Consider the following 22,318-nt stretch of genomic DNA (forward strand, 5'->3'; position numbering starts at 1 on the left):
AGAGAGAGAGAGAGAAAGAAAGAAGAAAAGGTAAGAAAAGAAAAATGGAAAGGAAAAGAGAGGAGAGAAAAGAAAAAGAAAATCGGACTTTCCTTATTTTTTAAAAAGATAATTTGAGTGAGACTCATCCCTCCTCAGTGGCAAGGGAGGTTTAAAGTTATTGACGCACACACTCTGGTACAAGTCAGGATGTTTGGTGCCAGCTTCTTGTCTGCGGGGCTGGATCCTCAGGCATCACACTAGTTACATGGAACAGCTGCTACCTTGATGCTACCCTAGGGTCAACCCCTCCCTGACCCTTTACAAAGCATGGCAACTTCCTTTTTTTTTTTAAAGTAATAGCTCACATCTCTACAGTGTTCTATGACTTACAAAGTATCTTGAATATAACAACCCTGAGAGTAGGTTATAATAGAAGGCATAGAAGTAATTTTTATTAGTGATATTAACAGAAGAAAGGGGCAGCTAGGTAGCTCAATGGATAGAACAACAAGCCTAGAGATAGGGGGTCCTGGATTCAAATGTGACCTTAGATACTTGCTACCTGTGTGAGCCTGTCAGTTACTTAAACCCCATTGCCTAGTCCTTACCACTCTTCTGTCTTAGAACCAATACCTACTATCCATTCTGAAACAGTAGGTAATGGTTTTAAAAAATTAACATAAGTACAATAATAATAATGTTATGTGGCACTTTAAATGTAGAGTTGGACTTCAGAAACAAGATGATTCAAAGTCAAGCTTGTCTTCAACATATGCTAGCTACCAATTAATAAATCAAAAAGAATTTTTATTTACATTTTATCTTATTTTATTTTATTTTTTTATTTTTTCCCATGGTTACATGATTCTTCTTGTCTCCCTCCCCTCTTCCCTCCCCACTCCCGGAGTTGACAAGCAAATTCACTGGGTTATACTTATATTATCACTCAAATCCTATTTCCATATTCATTTTTGTTAACAGAGTAATCTTTGAAAACCAAAATTCCAAATCTTATACTCATATAAACAAGTGATAAATCATATGTTTTCTTCTACATTTCTACTCCCACAGTTCTTTCTCTAGATGTGGATAGCATTCTTTTCCACAAATCCTCAGAATTGTCCTGGATCATTGCATTGCTTTTAGTAGCAAAATCAATTACATTTGATCATACCACAATGTTTCAGTTTCTGTGTATAATGTTCTCCTGGTTCTGCTTATTTCATTCCACATCAGTTCGTGGAGGTCTTTCCAGAAATCAAGAAATCAAGCAGCTCATTATTCCTTATAGTACAATAATATTCCATCACCATTATATACCACAGTTTGTTCAGTCACTCCCCAATCTAGGGACATCCCATTATTTTCCAATTATTTGCCAACCCAGAAAGCCCAGCTATAAATATTTTATACAAACAGAACCTTTCCCATTTAAAAAAATTCATTAACCATTTATTATGTTCTAAATGGGCAGCTAAGCTAGGTGGTACAGTGGATAGAGTTCCAAGCCTGGAGTCAGGAACACTCATCTTCCTGAGTTCAAATCTAGCCTCAGACATTTACTAGCTGTGTGACCCTGGGTGAGTCACCTAACCCTGTTTACCTCAGTTTCCTCATCTGTCAAATGAGCTGGAGAAAGAAATGACAGCTCACTCCAGGATCTTTGCCTAGAAAATCCCAAATGGGGTCTTGAGAAGTTGGACCTAACTGAATGGACTGAACAGCTATGGGCCAGACACTGTTCCAAGTAAGACTGGGGGAAACAAAGCAAAATAAAACCACTTCTCCTCTTCTCCAGGAGGTCACATTCTGATGGGGAAAATAAAAAGTCAATAATGGGGATGGTTCCTGTTCTGGGCAGGGGAAAGAACTTGCAAGAAAGGAAGGTAAATGATGAAAAGATGAAAGGAATGGGATGAAAGGATGAAAAATCTCTTATTCTCCCTCCCCTCCTGCCCTCAAAGTTTTAGTCATTTATTTACAACTGCTAAGAAAAGGCAAAGCTCAGGCTAGACCTGACCCAATATTCTTAAAAACAACAACAAAAGAGCTATTTACACTGTAATGGAAGGTAACTCTGGTAGGAAGTCACTAGAGATTGAGAAGGTGAGAGGCAGATGGGGATGCTTCCTATAGAAGGTGGGATTTGACTTGAGTCTCAAGGAACCAAGGAGGGTGAGCTGAGGAGGGGAAACATTCTAGGCATTTGGGACAGCCAATCAGAAGCACAGAGATAGAGTACCATGGAATGAAGATTAAACATATAGTATGTGGAAGGTGCTTCAAGTATAAGACCCCTGGAAAAGTAGGAATGAGCTAAGTGATGAAGAGATTTTAGTGCCAACCAGAGTACTTCATGCATACTCCTAGAGACAACAGGAACCCACTGGAATTTATTGATTAGGATAGTGATATGGTCAGACATGACCTTTAGGAAAGATGGCAGCTTAGAGGAGAAGGGATTGGAGTAGGAAGACTCTTGAGGCATGGAGAAATGCCACCAGGGTACTACAATATTCTAGGCATGAGATGATGAGAGGATGTATTTAGAGTAATGCTACTATGTGAATGGAGAGAAGAGATATGAAGGGAGAAACAATAAGATTGGGTAATGTATCATTTTACATTGTATGAGTACAAATGAGGAGTTGAGGATAGTACATGGTTTTCAGTCCTGGGTGATTGGGAAGATGGTGGTACCCTTAATAGTAATGGAGAAAGGGATAATTAGGTGACCTATTAGAGAGCTAGGTCTAGAGATGGGAGGTCCTAGGTTCAAATATGGCTCAGATACTTCCTAGCTATGTGACTCTGGGCAAGTCACTTAACCCCAGTTGCCTAGCTTTTACTACTCTTCTGCCTTGAAACTAATACTAATTATTGATTCCAAGATGCAAGATAAGGGTTAAAAATAGTAATAGAGAAATTTGGAGAAGGCTTTGTTTTATTTTGGGATGGGGAGGAATGAGTCTTGTTTAGATTTGAGATTAGATAGGTTTGAGATACTTACATGATTTGAGATGTCCAAATAAGAAGTTGAATCTCAGGAGAGAAATTAAGGCTGAAAATATCAACTTGATAATAATGTTCATAGAGATGAAACCTGTACCAATGGGAGCTGATGAGATCAACAGACAAAACAGCATAAAGGAAGAAGAGAAGAGGACCTTGATCAGGGATATGGGAGTTACTCATGCTTAATGGGAATGGCATGGATGAAGACCTAGCAAAGAGTCGGAGAAAGAAGACCAAGAAGGAATGATCAATCAGTAGGAAGAGAACCAGTCAATAAACATTAAGTACCTTCTGTGTTCCAGGCACTTACTAAGTTATGTACTGACCAGGAGAGAAAAGCATCATAAAACCTAAAGAAGAGAGAATATCCCAGAAAAGAGAGTGACAGTATCAAACCCATACAGTGATCAAGAAAGACAGGGATTGAGAAAAGGCCTTTAGATAAGCCAATAAGAGATCTTTGGTTACTGGAGAGAGTTTTTCAGTCAAAGGATAAGGTTGGAAGCCAGATTATAGAGGGTTTAGAAAAAAGAGGTGAAGTAGAGGCACCCATTATAGTTGACTTTCTCAAGGTTTTGATGAGAGATATGGATCCATAACTAGTGGGTATAGTAGGATATTTGTAAACAACAGGAAAGGATCCAGTAGATAGAAGAATATTGAAAATTAGAGTAGAAGTGGGACAGCTAAGTGACTTGGTGCATTGAGAAGTAGGAAGTCTTGGCCATGGACCCTTTCTAGCTTTGTGATCCTAGGCAAGTCACTTAACTTCCATTGTCTAGCCCTTACCACTCTTCTGCCTTGGATCCAATCTGAAGCACTGATTCTAAGATGGAAGGAAGGGTTTTAAAACAAGGAAGAAAGAACATTAGAGTGAGGATTATAATAAGAAATTCTAGAAGATACAGGTGGATATGAGATCAGTCATGCATGTAGAAGAGTTGTTTTTGACAGAGAAAGAACAAATGAGGAAGGGGTTAAAGAGCAATTAGTGGGAAAAGGCATCTGTGTTGGGAGATAATGAAGAGGAGAAAAGAGGGAACTCTTACTTAGCAAATGACTTCAGTTTTAGGGGATGAAATATGAAGAGAAGCTTCAGTAGAAAAGGAGGGAGGCTGAAGAAGAGATGAGGTGTTGTAATAGCCACTTTGGAGAGTGGGAAAGTGAATTGATTAGAGAGGAGTAGAATAATTACTTTGATGCAATGTGAGATTAGATAACTAAGTATATAGTGGACCCAGTCAACCTGGCTTCATGATTTCTGCTCAGCAGTATATGAATGGGAGGGACGGTGGGAGATGGACCATGTAATCCAGGACTGAAGTTTGGCTAGGCATGATGGAACAAAGAAGAAATTTAAGAGTAGAAAATATTTTAGAATTGGACTGATTCACTAAGTGATCAAGATAAGGAAGCAGAGATAGTGTAGCTAGTCCAGAGCCAATGGTCAGGGAAAGAACTAAAGGGAATGAAGGAAATAGAGAAAATGATAAGAAGGTTCAGATGTCATAAAGCATAAGGGAAAATGTAATGATAAATTGCAATAAGATAAAGGAATTTTGAATCTCATGAAAATGGATGTGGAACATTTCAGTGTGATGGCAAGGCCAAGGATATGACTTCATGGTAGTCATAAGAGGAGTAATAATTAGTATTAAGAATGAGGAGAGAACTCATGAAGAACTGGCCTCTGATTAGTATCAGGATGTTCTGGGTTCAAGTTTTGCCTCTACCACAGACTGGCTGGCCACTATGATCCTGAGCAACTTGACCTCTTAGGACCCCAATTGTCCAAGGCTTGAAATTGCAGCACAATTGTCAATCTAAATGGGTAGAGAATTTCCTTGTGAAGACTCTCCTAAACTGATTATATAACAGGTCCAAACCCAATCAAAGAAATGATAATTGTAAAAATAGAAAGACATATTTTTTTTTGCAAAATGTTACATAGTGGAACAGCCAGTTAACACAGTTGATAGAGTACCAGACTTGGAGTCAGGAGGGCCTTAATTCAAATTTGGCCTCAGTCACTTATTAGCTGTGTGATCCCAGACAAGTCACTTGACCCTGTTTGCCTCAGTTTCCTTCATCTGTAAAATGAAGTGAAGAAGGAAATGGCACCTCTGGTATTTTTCCAAAGAAAACCCCAAATGCAGTCATGAAGAGTCAGACACAATTGAAACAACTGAACAAGTGTTGCATCATGGATAGAGGTCTGAACTTCAAAAAAGGAAAATCTGATTTCAAGTTCTGCCTGTGTTATGTACTAGACATCATGTGGCCATAGCAAGTCCATTCCTTAAGGAGCCAAATATGAAACAACAGAGGAAATAAAGGTTTAATCTTCTGAGCATATTGATTTATTAAGCAATTCATGCCAGTTGCCTAATAAATTGGGATCAAGACACTTCCTCAGATAAGGACTGGACCCAAAATACAGAGGAAGACAGATTTTTATACAGTTAAAACAATCAAATAAGACCAATTAATTAAAATGAACAATATATTAAATAATCTAATTTCTAATTAGATTCAAGATTAGGGACTTTCCAAGTTGGCAAGGGGAAGAGTGAATAGATATAATTCCCTGAATCCAGGAAAAGAGGTATCCCACTGCTCCCCAAGTGTCTGTAAACAATCAAAGGAACATGGAAACAATAACTAATTGGTCATTATAGGGCCCATTTTCAGATAAGACATTATGAGAACATTCCTTATATCATTCTTAGGATCTGACAGCATTTGTGGTCAACATAACCTAGGTTGTTGGTTAAGGGTCTATAACAGTTACAACAACAGTTATAAACCACTACAGGTGGTCCAGTTTCTCAGACCCAAAGGGCTAGGTTCAAATGATGTAATAAGATTTTCTCCCAAATCCCACAAATGAATAAACCTTTCTCATAAGACAGGTTTTGGACTAGACCCATAATTGAATAGAAAGGGAACAAACTAGGTCCAGAATTGAGTCACAAAGATGGAGTCAGTGTGGTTCATTCAGTTCCCCCAGTTAACCACTTGCTGTCCTAATCCCCACAGTTCCTTCAATTAATTGTTTCAGTGCCCTGGCAATTCCTTAATATTAGAGGTAATGGAGGAGTCAACAGTCTGCATCCATGAAAGGAGTTTTCCCCCTGGGCAATCCCCCATACCAATAAAATTACAGGTTTAGACAATAATAATTATAATAATGACAACTGGCCTTTGTGTAGAACACCCCAGTTTACAAAAGCACTTCACATACTTTACCATTTGAGCTTCGTAACAACCTTGGAAGGCAAGTATTGCAGGATTTATTTTCCCCATTTTAAAGACAAGGCTACATGATTTTCTTAATATCATAAGAACAGAGAATTAAACGTGGACCACTATCTCCTGTTTGGGTCCCCCAAAGGTACCTCAATTCTATCCTTAGATTGGCATTGTTCCTAATTCCTAGCCACCTTGTTACCCACTTCCCAGTTATTTTAGGGGAAGAGAGGTCTAGTGGCAGCTCCCCTTCTTAATCATAGGAGAGGTGACTATAGAAATGACTTCTCTGTCCTCAGAATCCAGTAAGCTGGTTTGTCTGAAATGCTGGCTCGCCACCCTCGCTTTCTTTTCTTGAGTGCCTTTGCAGGGCAGTGGATGGGGGTGGCTTGCTGGTTAGGGCCCTGAAAAAACCTCTAATCAGAGCATCTCACAGCTGGATATGCAGCTCAGCAGGCTGCCATGTGAGCAGCTGTTTTATAGGGAAACCAGATGAGAAAATCCACTCATAGAGATGAATGGATTCAGCAAGGGTCCTCTTTGGGGAGAATGAAGGGAGGGAGAAGAGGGTTGCCACTGCTTTTCCATGGTTGATTTGTTGGGGAAATATGTTACCGCTTCAGTGACAGGTACGTTTTTCTTGCTAGTTAGTATCAGCAGTGACTTGATCTAACCTCATTACCAATGAGGTGTCATCATTTAGAAGAACAATAGCTACTCTTGGGTGTCTCATTTCCATCAGTACCAGTGCTGTGATGATGATGTGGATGGGTGTCTGACTGGTCAGCCTCAGGCAGAGAAGGTTTCTAAATAGATGGTTTGTGTTTACTTGCAGAGTCAGTGTGATACAGGAGGAAGAGTACAAGATCAGGAGTCAGAGGACCTGAGTTCAAATCCTAGCCCTGTTCTTATATGACTATAGATGATTTGGAACTAGAGACCTCAGGGAAGATTGTCTGGTCCAACTCCTTCCTTCTTCACTTGAGAAAACCGAGACCTGATGATGTTCAATGCCTGCCTTCTAAAGCTGTGCAATCATTAAGTAGGAAAGCTGGAATTGGAATCTTAATTCCAAATTAAGTTTTCTTAAGGACAAAACACTATGTCCTTACTTGCTAGCTAAATGACAAGTCACCCCACCTCAGTTTCCTAATCTGGAAAAGGTTTAGGTAACCTCTAAAGATCCTTTACAACAAATCTAAAATCTATAATATGAAAACCATCAAAGTCCTCAAGCACCAAGAATATGATTGCCATTTTCATGGATCAGGGATGAGGATGCACCACTCATGCCATTCACTTCTATATTGAGCACCATTCATAGATATTTATTTATATATGTCTGTGAAATATGTGTCCCACGTGTCAGGCATATTGCAGAGGAGATTCTTTTCATGTATGAGTTGAACTGGATAGTTTCTGGGAACCTTTCCAACCTTAATTCTGTGGTTCTGCCCAGAGGGGTGCCCAAAGTCATATAGCTAGCCAATGATAGAGTCTGAATTTGAACCCAAGTCCTGTGACTTCATATCCAACTCTCTTTCCAATGCACCATGCTGGAGAGGGAGTGTTGGAATGCATTCCACTGAAGGGTGATTGCCAGTGAGGGGACCCTCTATGGGAAAGCTTCTCCCACACAGGCAGTGAGGCCCACTTGATGGTGTTTGGACTAGTGAATTCCATTCTTTGCAAAGGATGGGGTGGCATGGTAGTATGTTGGACCTTCATTCAAGGTCACAGTGGGACTTGAAGTTCTTGGAACTGGTTGTATGGCTCTGAATAAGGCCACCATTCATGTTGAGATTAGAGATTAGTGTCTAAGGCTGGGTAATTTATTGTCTGCTCCCCTTCCCCCGCCATCTCCTCCTCTGGTAACTACTAAGATAGAGCAGCAGAGGCAACAGGAAATTTGAAGTCCAGCATTTTATTAAATCTTCTCTGTGTGATTTCTGTGGAAGGGAAATGGCTTCAGAGAGATTGAGTTTCCATTATTCACATGCCAAGACAAGATGAGCAAACTGGGTCGAGGAAGATTTTCTGAACTTGCTGAAAACAGGGAAAATAAAAGCCAAGAGTGATTTTCCTCCACTTCTGAAAATCTGGAGGACTTTGGCCAAATCTGACCAGAGGCTCTGTAAAGGACTCCTAGGTTCTTTTTCAGTCCTCACCCTATGAGGGACAGAGTTCAGGGAGGATTTTCATCCAAAAAATGCTGCTTCTTTGGGGAGGACAGAATTAAAGAAGGAAAGGCAACATTTGCTTTTCCCATGTCATTTCCATTTGAAACTCAGTGGTAAATCTAGCTTCATTTTCAAATTCATTTTCTCTTTTCTTCTTTTTTTACTTTGTACATTCAATTTATTTTATTTAAAATTTTTTCATTTATATTTTTTTGCTTTTACAACCCCTTTGTTCCTCAACATATCCTTCCTCTACCCTGACCCAAAAACTATCTCTTATAACAAAGAATCTTCGAAAAGACAGAAAAAACAGTTCAGAACAATTAATCAACACACATTAAATAATTCTAACAAAATATACAGTGTTTCTCATCCATCTTCCACCCAAACTTCAGAGAAGGGAAAAATACATGCATTCTCATATCTCTACTTTGTGACCCCTCCTGGTCATATTTGGAAATAAGAGTAGTATACACACAGGCACAACCCCTCGGGAGTCTTGAAAAATGACAGTATTCTCTGTCTATTTGGGTAAGACTGAATGCTAGTTAAAGGACATCAGGGACTAGGTGAGACCATAGTTTGTCATCCAGCTGGCCTATTACTTCCACTCGAGTAAGGCTGCTTTGTTGGTCACTTCCAGGGCATGCTCACAGGCCATCCAGTCTTCGGTTGAAGCAGGCAGTCATTACCACCCTAGGGGGAGAGCAAAAAGGACAGACAGATGTCCAGTGAACCATACTCTGCAAGGGGGGATGAGCATGGTATAGGACAAGGATAAAGCATCATGATGGAGACAGGCTTAGTGAATGGTCCAAGGCTAGCTTGAATACTGAATGAAATAGTAGTGAGATAAAACATCAGGAAATTTTCAGGTCCAGCTCTAGGTTCATGAAATTTTAATCTAGAAGGGATCTCAAAGGTCATCTTGGCTCTGCTGTGTGACCTACTATCCCTGTGACCTTGGGCAGAGCTTTATTATCTGTCATGTCCTCCGTTTCCTCATCATGAGGATGTCAGATGAGAAGTCCTTTCAGGTCCTTTTTATCTATAAATCAGTGATTTTAGGATTGAATCCAACCCATTCATTTTCCAGATGACCACACTGAGGACCAAAGAAGACTCCCCAATAGACAGTCTCCTTTCTTGGCTTTAGAGACGTCTCATTCTTCTCATCTTCCCCTGACCTCTCAAAATACTCCTCTGTCTCCTCCACTGACTCTTCATCCTCATCTTGACCTCTTTACCAAGAGGGGTTTCTCAAATGCTCATCCTTGGCTCCTCTTGTCTTTTCTTTTCATATATTCTCCTTTGATAGTTTCATTTACTTCCATGCCTTCAACTATCACCTTTGTGCCACTGGTTCCCAAATTTATGTCCCCATTCTAAATTCTCCTTTAAACTCCACACCAATAGCTATAGCCTTTAGGAAATCTCCACCTCAAACCCTACCATGCCTAAAATCAAACTAATCGACTTTCTCCAAAATTTTTCTTTGTTTTTATCTATGGCACCATAATTCATTTTGGTTAGCATCCTAGATGGTTTGTTATTGTTGTTGTTTTGACTCTTGATCTTTTCTTGACTTATCTAATCAGTCACCGGATTCTCCCTCTTCCAACCAACTGTCTATTCTAGCCATCATTCATTTGCAGGTTTCTCTTCTTAGAAAGTAAGCTCACTGAGGGAAGGTGCTATTTTTGCTACACACAAACACACACACACACACACACACACATGCATACACACACTTTAACACAGTGCTTGGCAAACAATAAGTCCTTTTATGCTTTTCATTCATTCTTTCTTTCTTTCTTTCCATTCCAGCTGCTACCTTCCTAGCTCAGTCCCCTCAACTTGATTAGACTCCTAAGAAGTCCTCTCATTTTCCCTTCCTCTACTCCAATATATCCTTTAAAATAAAATCCTTACTTCTGCCTTAGAATCAAAACTAAGTATTTAGTCCAAAGCAAAAGAGTTACTTAACTGGGGTTAAGTAACTTGCCCAGCTTGGAATTGCCTGAAGGCAGATTTGAACCTAGGACTTCCCATCTCCAAGACTGGCTCTCTATCCACACGTAGTTGCCCTTCAATACATCCTTCGTACGGCTTCCAGAATCATCCTTACATCACTCCTCCACTCAGAATTTCTTGTGGCTCCCTATGGTCTCCTCTGTACTATTTAAACTTATTTACTTGCCTGGTGTCCAAAGACATGTGCAATCTGGGACTGCCATACTTTCCATCATCATCTCAGATAATTCCCCAAAGCATCCCTCTGAGCACTGGTCAATTGAATATTTCTCTGACCCCTGAATATGTCTGTACGCTTTTATTCCTTATGCTCGGAATGTCGTCCCTTCCTTCTTTACCCAGTGAATTTCTAGCCAGTCTCTAAAGCCCAACTCATTGCCACTTTCTTCATGAAACTCTCCCATCTCTTTTCCCCTGTGACCTGGTCCTTAGTTTCCCATTTCTTTAATATTCATTTGACATTTATTCAACATGTATGATACATGCATACATATGCTACTTAGTGTATGGAGCCCTGAGTTTGGTGAAAGGAATGGAGATGCGGAGAAGAGAAATAAAAAGAAATTCAGAGAAGATATAATCCTTTCTGGAGTCTTACAAATATTCACCACAAAACACAGATGACTGGAGTATATAGCATGACTAAGTGCATTACAGAATTGCCATTTACAGTTAAGGAAACGAGGTAGTATAGTAGAGAGAGTGCCAGGCACAAAGTCAGGAAGACCTGAGTTCAAATATAGCCTCAGACACTTCCCAGCTGTGTGACCCTGGGCAAGTCACTTAAACCTGTTTGCCTTAGTTTCCTTAACTGTAAAATGAACTAGAGAAAGAAATGGCAAGTTGCTCCTGTATCTCTGCCAAGAAAATCCCAAATGGGGTCATGAGGAGTCAGACAAAACTCATGTATGAGAGAAATAAATGACTTAATCTAAAGAATATTAAATCTTTTTTTTTCCTGTGCCTTACTCTGACCCCTTTTGCTAATATTCCTTGACTTCTCTGTCCTCCTATATTGAGTAATCACTTTACAGCATCAATTATTTAATTAATTAATAGTCAAGGACTTAGTAGGGGCAGGAAAGATATCTTTGTTGTATTAAATCATGTCATGTTCTTCTTCAAAAATATATTAAACCAGGGGGCAGCTGGGTAGCTCAGTGGATTGAGAGCCAGGCCTAGAGACGGGAGGTCCTAGGTTCAAATCCGGCCTCAGACACTTCCCAGCTGTGTGACCCTGGGCAAGTCACTTGACCCCCATTGCCTACCCTTACCACTCTTCCACCTATCAGTCAATACACAGAAGTTAAGGGTTTAAAATACAAAAAAACAAACCAAAAAAAAAAATATATTAAACCAGGGGCAGGTAGGTGACTCAGTGGATAGAGTGCTAGGAACAGGGTTGGGAGGGCCTGAGTTCAACTCTAGCCTCAAACATTTCCTATCTGTGTGACCTTGGGCAAGTCACTTAACCCCATTTTTCTAGCCTTTGCCCTTCTGTCTTATTTTGCTAGGACAGAAAGTAAGGATTTAAAAAAATCTATTAAAATAGTGGGCCACCTTTTTTATTAAATAATCCTTACCATCTATGGGGAGGATTGGAAGGTGGCAAAATATGAGGGTACAAGTGTTATCTACTATGAGACATTTGGCTTTGAGAGATAGAAAAGAACGGTGGAGAGAATGTTCAATCTTGAGTCAAGAAGTCCTGGGTTCAAGTCCTCTCTGTGTGGTCATAAGTAATTGACTTATCCTCAGTTTTCTCATCTGTGAAAGGAGGCAAACTTCAAAGTGGTTTTTAGAGGAGGAGACGTGCCAACATATGTAAAATACTTATAAATTTTGTTACCATCATCATCGTCGTTACTTGCTGCCTTTATTCCTGGGAAGCCTCCAGAAACAAAAACGTTCTTTGGTCACAACTACTTCTCCAGGATAAGTTCTAGGATCTGGATTCTGGGTTCTTGGGCTTATGAGTAACAATCGTTTCCTTTGTTCCCTGCCAGGCTCAATCCTTTCCCCGCCATCCCTCCAAACCGAGGGACTCGTAGATACGATGATAATGACCCCTCCTCAGCCAACGGGCCCTTCTGAGAAGTGGAAGCCATTGTCTTGCTGGATGGAAGAGAATTTTTTCAGGTATTCATACCAACATACATACCCGATACACATAAGTACCTATTCCCATTATTCTAGCTGCAAAAAGATGTGGGGCAGAGGATAGAGTGCTAGGCCTGGCGCCAGGAAGTGCTGAGTTCAAATCTAACACCAAACATTTAACTAATTTAGTCGTCTAATTTTGGGTAAATCCTTTAATTTTTGTTTGCTTAGTCTCCTCTTCTACAAAGTAGGAATAATAATAACACCTCCCTCCTAGGACTGTTATGAAGATGAAACGGGTAGAGTACTGGGTCAGGAGTCAAGAAGCCTCATTTTCCTGAGTTCAAAGCTGGCCTCAGACATTTATAAGCTATGTGACCCTGAGCCAATCACTCAACCTGCTTACCTCAGAGTAAAATGAGCTAGAGAAGGAAATGACAAACTTTTTCAGGATCTATAGCAAGAAAAACCCAAAGAGGTTCACAAAGAATCAGACAGAACTGAAAAATTTCTGAACAACAAAAACATCTTACAAGGTTGTTATGAAGATCAAATGAGATAATAATTATAAAGTTCTTAGCACAATGCCTTGCACATAGTAAGTGCTATGTAAATATTAGCTATCATTATTAGTTTGTCATCATAGTACCTGACACCTAGTAGGGGATATAGAAATGTTAGCTATCATTATTCTTATTATCACAGTACTTGACACATAGTAGGGGCTATAGAAATGTTAACAATCATAATCATTCTATTGTTATTGTTATCACAGAATCTGGCACATAATAGGTGCTATATAAATTTCAGTTACCATCATCATCATTATTTTAAAAGTTTATCCTAATTTAGGTCCCTTCTCATCTGAAATCTTTGAACTAGTAACTGGATGATTATTTGTAAAGTGTGCCATATTGGATTTTCGAGTCATTACAAAGTCCTATTGGGGGTAGTTAGTTAGGATTTGAACCCAGATCCTCCAACTCCAAACCTTGCCTTCTATCCACTGTACCCCTACTGCCCTGACTCATTCACACTCAAAGTTAAAGGAGCTGTTATACGATTAAGCGAAATCCTTTTACTCAGCCTACCAAAAGATTCTCTGAATCTGAAAAAGAATACTCTGGCCTGCCAGCTAAGTCATCTATCTTTTGTTTAAAGACCTCTGGTGAAGAGGAATCTTCTGCCTCCTAAGACGTCAATGAGCATTTATTAAGCACCTACTATGTACCAAATATTGGGCTCAACTCTGGGAATACAATGAAAGGCAAAACAAGAAACCAGAATCTCCCAATCCCTAGACTCAAGGAGCTCATAGTCTAATACCAAGGTAGCCATTTTATTTTAAGACTGTTCTAACTATAAGAAAGTTTATCTTAAAATCAAAGCTAAATTTGCTAAATAAAAAAGCTAAAAACCTTTCACATCTTGTTCTTGGTTCTGTCTCCTGAGACTAGTCAGAAGGGTAACCATTTTTTAAATGAAATTTTAATTTGCTTTTTTTCAATTAATGAATATTTATTTTCTCCCCCCACTTAAAAAAAATGAAAATCAAGACCCTGGTAATATAAATATGCATAGTCAAACAAAACAATTGACCACTCCCTAATGTTTGAGGACTCCCAACATGAACCCCCCCCCTACCCTGTTTTCTCCCAACTCTTTTCCCAGTCCCTTCAAATAATCCTTTATATGGCATGAACCTGAGACCCTTAACCATCCTGGTTACCCTTTTCTAGATCTTCTTCAGTTTATCAATGCCTTTTATGAAAACAAACATAAGACTATAGCTATGTACCAACTAGGGCTCAGAAAATTGGGATTAGATCACCTCCTTATTCTTTCACACCATGCCTCCCTTACTCGCAGCCCAAGATTACCTTGGCATTCTTAACTGCCAAAACATGTTGTTGATCTCATGTTGGAGTTTGTGGTTCTCTAGAACCCCCAGATCTTTTTTTCATATAAATGATTTGTTGCCACGTTCCCTTCCATCTTTGAATCTCAACCCTTATGGCAGATGCTGATGGGATGCCTCTATCCAAGTCACTTATAACTAGACTCAGAATTTCTGGCTTACTATTGGGGCATCTCTTGGCTAAAAATCAGGGGTAATAGGAAGGGGCTCTTGAGAATAGCAACAAAAATGGGGAAAGGAATTAAAGCCATTGACAAAAATTACAAAATTTGAGAGTTGGAAGAGATCTCAAGGGACATTTAGTCCAAACCATATATGAAATAAATCCCCGGAAAACATCTGACAAATAATTCTTAGGGGCATGATCAGGGGAGCACAAGAAGGGGAATAAGGCTGAATGGGGTCAAAAATCTGTTGGCCTAGAAGAGAAGGAGAAATATTTAGCTCACTCTGGGAGCTCTACTGAGAGCAGTCCCCAGACCAAGATAAGGGGGGGCTGTGATTGCTGTCTTCCAATATTTGCACTGCTTTCATGTACAAGAGAGCTGAAATTAATTATTTGTAGCCCCAGAGGGAAATGGATTTTGCCTCAATATGAGGCAGGGCTTGGCTACAATTAGGACTCTCTTATTATATAAGAGGCTGCCCATGAGGTAGTATGTTCTCTGTCCCTGGGGCAAGGTCGGATTAAATGGTCTCTAAAGGTCCTTTCCAACTTGATTCTGATTCTAAGCATCAAAATAAGCTATTCCTCTAGAGAATAGTCTTGATCATGAAATGAGGCAAAGATTCCTTAAGGGATATAGAAACAAAGAACTTTGTCCATAGCATCTCTGCATCTTAGTTTCCTTCCTCCATAAAATGAGAGAGTTGGACTAAATGATCTCCAAAGTCCTTTCCAGTGCTCTAATCTTTGTTCTCAGGGTTTTCCTCACTCTAACATTTTATGTTTTTATCTTCTGGCATCCTTTCCAGTTCCGACATTGTGTTCTAAGTTCTGTTCCAGCTCTAACATTCTCTGTTCTGTGTCCTAAGTTCCCTTCCTGTTCTCGCATTCTCTGTTCTATGTTCTAAAGTCCCTTCCAGCTCTGATATTCTTTGTTCTGTGTCCTAAGTTCCCTTCCTGTCCTTACATTTTCTGGTCTGTGTCCTGAGGTCTTTTTCTGTTCTCATATTCTCTGTTCTATGTTATAAGGTCCCATCCAGCTCTTATATGCCATGTCCTATGTTCTAAGTTCCCTTCCATCTCTAATATTCTGTGCTCTGTGTCCTACGGTCCTTCCCAATAATGATGCCCATGTTCTAAGGTCCCTTCTTGCTCTCATGTTTCATAGTACTATGTGCTAGTTGGCTTCCCTACAGAAATGAACCCAAACCTTGGGCAGAGGGCCTCCTGGGGCTCCATGGGCCATATATTTTCAGTGCCATTTGAATTTCCTCCCCTGCTTGGTGTAGTAAAAATGAAATGAGAACAATAATGTCTTGATGAGGGTTTAATACCAAGTGGGAGGATAGGGCCCCAGTTCAAGCTTAGCCAAGCTCCTGGTGGGAAACTTTCACAAAAGACACTCTGTTCCCTTCGGGACAGATGCCACCAAAGAGTGTGGTTCATTTCTTAATGAATTTTTTTTTTCAGAATCCAGGCCTTCCCAACATGCTTTGGGAGGCTATACTGCAGTTTGCTTGGGCAGACCCTTTGGGGGATGGGGATGAGATGGGGAATTCAGGGCTGAAGACCGGCTTTCTCTGCATGGTCTAGTGAATGCCATGGCATTGGCTTTCTCTGGCATCTAGGACATACTTGTCTTAATTTATGGACCTCATTTCCAGCCTTTCTTCCCTTTGGCCAAAGAGCTGGAAATCTACTCCCCGTGACATTTTCCCTAAACTCTTTCCCAATTGGGTGCAAAAGAGCACAGATTTTTCTATAGAGATAGATAGTTCTTTATGAAATGAAAATTTCTGGTTCACAGCCAGGGGCAAGACAGTACCCCAGACATTCTTATTCCTTCCATCCTTCCTCCCTCCCCCAGGGGAGGAGATTTTCAACCTCACAGCCAAGTAGCCCAGCCAGGCGGCTCTGAAGCTGAAAAAGGTCTTTTTAAGCTCCAAGGAGAGTGACCTTCAGGGTGAAGATGAAGGAAGCTCTTCTGCGAGACGTACTATTGGCCTAGCTGAGTTTAATGACCTCTAATATTGCCCAAGTGCTTAGGGAAGAAGAGTCCATTAGTGGTGTCCACAAGCTTACAAAATCATGGGATTTTAGAGCTGAGAGGAACCTTCCACAATATCTAATCTATCCCTCCCTCGCCATCAGAGGTCATGGAGGAAAACTGCTAAACTGAAAGTCAAGTGAAACTCGGCCTCAAAGCTTAGTTATCTTCCTTATAGCTAGGGAAGATACTTTACCTCGCCAAAGTTTCCTCATCTGTAGATGTGTATTTCTCTTAAGTAAAGTTTTCTCATCAGTAAAATAGTAATAATATATTTCCTCTCCTCTCTCTCTCTTCTCTCTCAATTCCTCTCTCTCTCTTTCTCTCTCCTCCCCTTCTCTCTCTCCTTCTCTCTCTTCCTCTCTTCTTCTCACTCTTCCTCTCTCTCTCCCCTCTCTCCCTTTCTCTCTCTCCCTTTCTCTCTCCTCTCTCTCTCCTTCTTTCTCCTCTCTCTCTCTCTTTCCTCTCTTCCTCTCTCTCTCTCTTCCTCTTTCTCTGTCTCTCTCTCCCTCCTCCTCTTCCCTCCATGATTTTCTTCTGTAAAATAAGTTTTGATGTAGCCCATAAAGACAACCCCATTAGAAATGACCTCTGTTGGAAAAACTACCCCAAGTGCAAGTAACTCTGTGGATCTACATCTATTGGAAACCACAATTCATGAGCCCCTCTTAGTGTATTTACCTCTTATACTCAGCCAGATGCAAAAATCAGCTTAAAGCAAATGTATTCGATGAAACAGCATAGTATGAAAAGTAGGAATAGAAATAGAATATTTCCCCCATAAATCTGGGGCACTATAAAAATGTTAGTTATCATCATTTTTATTATTAGCTGATGACCAGCCCCCCTGGCTTTGAACCAACCCACCTAATATTATATATATTTTTTAAACCCTTGTACTTCGGTGTATTGTCTCATAGGTGGAAGAATGGTAAGGGTGGGCAGTGGGGGTCAAGTGACTTGCCCAGGGTCACACAGCTGGGAAGTGGCTGAGGCCGGGTTTGAACCTAGGACCTCTTGTCTCTAGGCCTGGCTCTCAATCCACTGAGCTACCCAGCTGCCCCCACCTAATATTATATTATTTACCTCATGAGGTTGTTATAAGGAAAGAGTTCGTGAGAAACTAATTTAGGGCTGATCTTTAGCTCTAGAAAGATATACCTTATTCAAAGGAAACAAGGTGTGGGGAAAATGTTTGAATGAAGATCAGTGGAGGGAGAAATAGTAATATTGTCACTGGAATATACTACAGAGCTCATAGAAAGCAGAAATAGATAAGGAGTTGGGAAAGCAAATGTCAAACCTAGCACTGAGACATGATGCAGTAGCAATGGTAATGCAGCTAGGTAGTGTGGTGGATAAAGCACTGGGCATGTAGTCAGGAATACTTGAGTTCAGATCTCGCCTTGGATACTTACTATGTGACCCTGGGCACTTACCTTCTCTTTGCCTCAGTTCCTTCATCTGTAAAATGAAGAGTTTGGACCTGACCTCTAGAGTCCCTTTCTTCTCTACATCTAATATCTAAGTCTGCTGGAACTTTCTCTTCCAAAAGGAGAGTAGCTAATCATGGCATAATGTCCTAGATTTAGATCTGGAAGCAACTGCCATTTGACAGATGACCAGATAGGGATGTGACTGGGCGAGGGTCACAAGGGAAGGAAATAGCAAAGCAAATTTCCAGATCCTCTGACTCCAAGTACAGCAGTATTTCTATCTGCCTTAATGATAATTTCATATTTTGAAAGGTAGGAGGACACAAAGAGAAAATCTATTCTGGATCTGATTCTCATCAAGAGGGAGGAACTGGTTGTGGCGGAGTGGCATTAATGAGAACATTGTGAGGAAGTGGCCATCCCATCTTAGAATTTTCTGGCAGACAAGAAGAAAACTGAAAAGAGTCTGAAATGCATGCACCCAAAATTTGGGGAGAGAATTGATTTCAGAACGTTTCAAGGAAGAATAGTCCGCAGTCTGTGAGCAAAAATTATATGGGGAAGGTTAGCCCAGAAAGGATAGAGAGATCTCAAGAATGAAATTCTGAATATGCAAAGAAACAAGTCAAATGAGAAGGAAGAGGGGAAGCTGTCTAAAGAGACTGGCAGGTTGACATGGGGAATTCGCCAGGTCAGCTTAGGTTTAAAAGACATTACAGAAAATAGAAGCAAGGGTCGGTGATGGAGCATGGATGCAAATTTGAGCCTTTGCCCAGCATAAGATTAGCACCATAAATTCTGCAGTAGAGAAATTACCAAAGGAGTCAAATAATGGGGCCAGAAGTCTAGATTCAGGGTCCAGAGTGCAGGTAAATGAGGAAAGCTACAGTCAGCAGACCTGGTAGTCATGTAGATAGTGCACTGAACCTGGAATCAAGGTCAAATCCAATCTCACACTCTTACTGGCCGAATGACCCTGGGCATGTCATTTAAAATCTTTATTGGACTCAGTTTTCTCATCTGTAAGAATGGGAATTATAATAATGCCTACATCACAGGATTGTTATGAGGATCAAATGAGATAAACCTTAAAGCATAAAATAAATGCTAGTTGCTATTATTATTATTATCTGTTTGTTTTTGAATTTCCAATACCTAGCCCAGTGACTGGAACATAGTAGGTGCTTAATAAAATGCGTGTAAATTGAATACTTCTTTATTGAAAAAGTTAGGCTGTGGGATATAAAAATAAATTAATTCACTTGTAAAACCACATTTGTCTTGTAAGGAAAACTCTAATGCTTTTACAGCGTTTTGTACTTCTAAATGTTTGCCTAAGGATTTACTGGCAATGTGGTCTTGCTAGTAATAAAAAAGGAGTGCAAGGAATCTCCTTCTTCCCCTGATTCTCCTCAAATCTCCATCTCTGTTTCATGGAAAAAAAATTATGTTGGAGAATAACAGAGGAGGAGTGGATTGTCTGATTCATTTCAGGAAATTGTGGGAGAGAACCTAATTTGTAAGGCTGGTCTTGGGCATTGATGAAGGTCTCAGAATCCCTCGGCTTACTAGGATTCAAGTTCACTAGCCAAAACTTTCCCTTGGTGCCCATTAGCAGAGGCGACTAGCACACCACCAATTTTTGTTTGTTTGTTTGTTTTGTTTTTGTTTTTGTTTTTAAACCCTTACCTTCCATCTTGGAGTCAATACCGTGTATTGGCTCCAAGGCAGAAGAGTGGTAAGGGTAGGCAATGGAGGTCAAGTGACTTGCCCAGGGTCACACAGCTTGGAAGTGTCTGAGACCAGATTTGAACCTAGGACCTCCCGTCTCTAGGTCTGGCTCTCATCCACTGGAGCTACCCAGCTGCCCCCTCACCACCAATTTAAAATGACATCTCCCACCCCAGATCTGGCCTGGGCAGGGTCAGAAAGAAAAAGAAAGTATTTTGGTGACAGGGGAGTGTGCAGAGGGAATTTCATCCCCTCCCCCGTCCTCGATTGCCTACCAGGTCCATCCTTTTCTCTATAGTTTGGGGGGAGCCCACCTAGGTCTTTTTGGGTCAGAACTTCCCAGAGCAGGCAGGAGAACAGAGAGAGAATCTTGCAAGGCTGAGCTACACATGGTCAAGTAGAATTAAGAGTAAGGGAATTTAAATCTATGCTTACCTATCTTTCCTATTTCAAGTGATTATTAATAAACTTTATAGAAAATAAACATGGTAGATATTAATTTTAAACCTAACAGGAGGAAAGAGGGCATCAGATCTAGGAGAAAAAGTGATCCTAGTGCTTTCTGATATTATTCTCCCCTTCCTTCTACCACAGAAATGGTGAGCTCCCTATCCCTGGAGGTCTTAATGTGAAGGCTGGATGCTTTCAAGGAGGTCCTTCATCTGGCACAAGTTGAACTAACTGGTCTCTGAGTCCTGGACCTAGAGTTAGGGAGATGAGTCAAATCCAGCCTCAGATTCTTACTAGCTGTGTGACCCTGGCCAAGTTACCATCTATCTCAGGTTCCTCATTTGTAAAATAGAGATGATCATAATACCTTAAGCATTGTTGTTGCTCATTTTTCAGTCATATCCAACTCTTCATGATCCCATTTGGGGTTTTCTTGGCAAAGATACTGGAGTAGTTTGTCATTTCCTTCTCCAGCTCATTTGACAGACGAGGAAACTGAGGTAAACAAGGTTATGGCTTGCCCAGGGTCGCACAGCTAAATAAGTGTCTGAGGTCAAATTTGAACTCAAGAAGATGAGTCTTCCTGACACCAAGCCAGGTTTTTTATCTACTGTATCACCTAGCTAATGCTGCGGCTCCTGGTCCATCTTGGCAATCTCTTCATTAAGGGACCAAAATGTGAATGGAGAGCAACTGCAGCACTGATCATTTGGGGTCTCCAATACTGTATCTACAATTTTGGGGCCCTTAAAAAGCTGGTTACTCTGAGATGGTGGTGGTGGTATAAGGGAAAGAGTCCTGGATTTACATTTAGGGAATCTCACAATCAATAAAGACTTCCAAGTATAACACACTGACAGATAGTCACTTGGTCTTTTTCTGAAGACCTCAAGTAAGGAGAGAATCCATGATTGGCTGAGATGGTCCATTTCTCCTATTCATCCAATTCCATTCAGAGAGCATTTATTGAACACCTACTACACAACAAGCACCTTGAATACAAAGACAAATGGTTCTAGTTGATAAAAGTTGTAGGTTGTTTTTCTCCTCCTGGCATATACTATAAATTGCCACCAGTATATGTAGTTCTATCCATGGCAACAAATGGAATTTAGGAATGCATACAGTTGCCTTCAATTATTAAAAGAGCAGTCACACAGAATAGACTTTAAACTTATTCTGCTTAGCCCTTGAAGGTAGAATTATGGATGAAAGGTGAAAAGAAGTCAATCTAGGCTTGATACCCAGGGAAAACAACTATTAGAATTGTCCAAGAATTAAATGGACTACCCTAGGAGGTGATTGGTAGAAGGTAAGAGACTCATTGGTGATCTTCAAGAAAAAGATATCGACCCAACAACCACCTGTTGGTTATATGATAATTGAGGATTATTATTTTTAAGTGGGAGTTAGACTATGTGTCCCCCAAAGCTCCTACCAATTCTGACACTCTGTGACCTTTAAAATCCCTTTTACTCCCAAATTCTACAATCTCAGAATTTCTCTGATGCCCAGATTCCACTGACCAAACCAGTTATGATTTGAAATTCTTCTCCAATGGCTACACAAGGGCCAAGTGAAATGAATTGGGATCTTGACCCAGTTTCAAGTAGAAAATGTTCATGGAACACTGAAAAGACCATTGGCCCTTGGCTGTTATTATTACTATGAAACAGAGTGGCTCACAGACTCCACTGAGGCCAGGCTGTTCCAAAATGGTGAGTGGGAAGGAAGAGTTCATCTGGGAAATGTTCTTTATCTTTTGCTTTTCTGGACTCCTTGAGAGAAGAAAAGAGTGGAAGCTTCCCTTATTATCATTTTGTATTTCTTGTTATTGCCCAGAAAACGGATGATTCTAGCCTAGAGGGAGCTCCCAATGTTCACCTGTTATTCATTTTGCAAAACTTTAAGGGGGAAAAAAACAGAGGCAATCATTTAGACTGTCCTAGAAAGGGAAAAAAAGAGGAAGGAAGGAAGGAAGGAAGGAAGGAAGGAAGGAAGGAAGGAAGG

The 22,318-nt window shown here is 40.4% G+C and overlaps 1 protein-coding gene across 1 annotated transcript in view; it reads left to right on the forward strand.

The window, feature by feature from the left end:
- Window positions 1–12,554, forward strand: part of TRIM44 (tripartite motif containing 44) — a 144,182-nt gene extending 131,628 nt beyond the window's left edge. Inside the window, exon 5 of the mRNA XM_044681854.1 lies at window positions 12,467–12,554. Within this exon, the coding sequence (XP_044537789.1) occupies window positions 12,467–12,554 (88 nt within the window). The remainder of the gene's footprint in view (window positions 1–12,466) is intronic.
- The last annotated feature ends 9,764 nt before the right edge of the window (window positions 12,555–22,318 follow it).

This window comes from Gracilinanus agilis, chromosome 6 (genome assembly GCF_016433145.1).
Source record: "Gracilinanus agilis isolate LMUSP501 chromosome 6, AgileGrace, whole genome shotgun sequence".
Lineage (NCBI taxonomy): Eukaryota > Metazoa > Chordata > Mammalia > Didelphimorphia > Didelphidae > Gracilinanus > Gracilinanus agilis.